Source organism: Syngnathus leptorhynchus, unplaced genomic scaffold (genome assembly GCF_054491065.1).
Source record: "Syngnathus leptorhynchus isolate UIUO unplaced genomic scaffold, UIUO_Slep HiC_scaffold_640, whole genome shotgun sequence".
In the NCBI taxonomy this organism is placed as follows: Eukaryota; Metazoa; Chordata; class Actinopteri; order Syngnathiformes; family Syngnathidae; genus Syngnathus; species Syngnathus leptorhynchus.
The window spans coordinates 1-2,410 of record NW_028232519.1 but is presented as its reverse complement, the minus strand read 5'-3'; the positions used below and the strand labels follow the sequence as shown (position 1 = coordinate 2,410).

At 38.8% G+C, this 2,410-nt stretch overlaps 1 protein-coding gene across 1 annotated transcript; it reads right to left on the bottom strand.

Annotated features, from left to right (window-relative positions):
* Positions 1–875: 875 nt before the first annotated feature.
* On the bottom strand, positions 876–1,589 carry LOC147036405 (gamma-crystallin M3-like). The gene is made up of 3 exons (XM_085905266.1): positions 1,581–1,589; positions 1,241–1,489; positions 876–1,157 (listed from the first exon to the last, which is right to left on the bottom strand). The coding sequence occupies exons 1-3, from the start codon at positions 1,587–1,589 to the stop codon at positions 876–878; spliced, it is 540 nt and encodes a 179-aa protein (XP_085761392.1).
* Between the last annotated feature and the right edge of the window lie 821 nt (positions 1,590–2,410).

Genomic DNA, 2,410 nt, shown 5'->3' with positions numbered 1-2,410 from the left:
AATAGATCCCGCAAAAACAGTATTTTGCGGAAATTCATCTAATGCGGCTGGTCTTGAAGTCAATTTAACGTCATAAATGAGGTATTTCTGTACATCAAATAAGACATGACAAATATTTTTAGAAATAAACTAATCAAAATTTAATGGCAAAGACAACAAGATAGCAAGAAAACAATGCACTTCTTCACTCCATTCTTGCTGTTACAAGATTTTTAACCCACAAGAAACTAGATCCATTTTTCCTTGCTAGTTTTAAATGTTTGATCCAACTGGATCGGTTCATGTCACTGGGTTCATACTGTTTCTGACAAAAACATAACAAAACAAAAAATTATATTAAACTTGTATAAATTCATGAACTTAAAGTATGTGATTTTTATGTTGCTGATATGAATTTCATAGGCTGACATATGCCACAGCATACCAAAAAACTGCAAGTAATGATGTTTTACCCATATATATGTTTCAGTTACTTTTTAATCACATGGCATATAATGAACCTATATAAAGAATGCATAATCTCCTAGCAAAATACATACAGTGTATCACAAAAGTGAGTACACCCCTCACATTTCTGCAGATATTTAGGTATATCTTTTCATGGGACAACATAGACAAAATGACTGCATGTTTTATCCACTAAACTGAATTCCTCACAACACAACCAAGAATTTAATTTTTTCAAATATCTTTCAATTATGGTAGATTATATGGCATGTTCACTGAACAGCAGCAACCTCTACAGTCAGGTATTCTTAAAAAAAAAAAAAAAAAAAAAAAGAAGACACAAAACAGTCTGATGCGGTTAATCAATGATAACTAAATAGTTGCATTTTTATTGATATGAATGATTATGTTTTCAAAGTAGGAGCCTCTTAACAAGTTTCTGTGATGCGTCTGACAGACTCGATTCTCATGTCAATCGGACCTGTCCCCATGTCTCTTATGCTCCTGTACTCTCCGGGCCTCAGGTAGATCATTCTGCCCCTGTAGTGGGGCTGCTCGTACAGCAGCCAGTGACCTTCCAACACCTGGACGGACAGGCACTCGGACATGCGTAGGGCGTCCAAAATGTTTTCGCAGTCATCCAGCAGCTCGTTCATTTGACCTTGAAAGTTTTCTCTTTCAAAGATCTTCATCCTGAACGGACCACGGTGCTGTAAAGTTAGGCAAACAGCTCACGGAGGGGAAACTTGTGTTTCCTTTTGAGATTTTTCCAAAATAAAATTTCTATTCTTACCATGGGGATCATGCGGCAGGAACGGATGCAGTCGCTCATGCCGATTCCCATCAGGCGCTGGTTGTCAGGGTACTCTCCCCTGCGGACCAGCACCTGGTGGCCTGCAAAATTGGGCCGCTCGTAGACCATAAAACAACCACTCTCCACCCTGCATGAGTTGCAGCGGCTCAGGAAGGAGGTTAACTCAGCACAGTCACTGCTGGTCTCATATGAACGACCCTGGAAGTTCCTGTCCTCGTAGAAGATGATCTGCAATGAAAAAAAAAATCAGAATCAGAATCCAAACAGATTTAAAAAAACAAGCAAACAAAGAAATATATATTTGAAACATTTTACATACTCTGCCCATGTCGATGTCCAATCCTGTTCCCGTTTGCACTGCTGTTGTTTGTGCCTGCCTGCCGAAACGTTTTATAGCTGTGCCTGATAGCCAAATGATCTATAGAGCTTTTGTTTGTAACATCTTACTCAGCAGTGTAGTATACTGACCTATAATGTTTGTTCAATCGCTCTGCGAATGGTTATTATTCCTGACTGTATGCATCTGGTCCAGTGCCAATTGTGGCCACCTCTCCTATGGGATGATGACCCGTCACCTGTGTTGTTTTGTGTTCGCTCTGTAGGCATGAACACATTGTTGTCTCCTAACATGTTCATGTGCTGTGAAAAAAATATTTTTGGGTAAAAATTAGCTGTTTCTTTTCCCTCTCGGAACTTTCTGTACAAATTATTAAGGGAGCAAAAGCGGAACAAATCAGATCGGGGCCCGGGGCGAGTAATAGGACAGGGACCCCCTAAATTCTAATAATGAAGATATTCATGATTATTTTTCACAAATTTCGCATGCCCACAACAAATGGGCTTAGAGCTCCAGCACAATAGAGAGTAAGAATATATAATTTTGAAGTCCACTCAAATGGACATGAAGAATCATGAACAAAGAGAACAAAGAAAATAGTAGGCTAGATGGCTCCTAATCATAAAAATCACAAAATGTCAAAGCAGTTCAGCATCACAGGTTGTGACAACATCATTTTGAGACCCATTTTCATACCTGTCAACCCGAGGCCGTTGGCAATCTTACAAATAGTGACATATGCCCTTACAAATTGGTGACTAATCTTACAACATCGTATATAGCTACAATATGAAACAAAAATAAAACTCAAT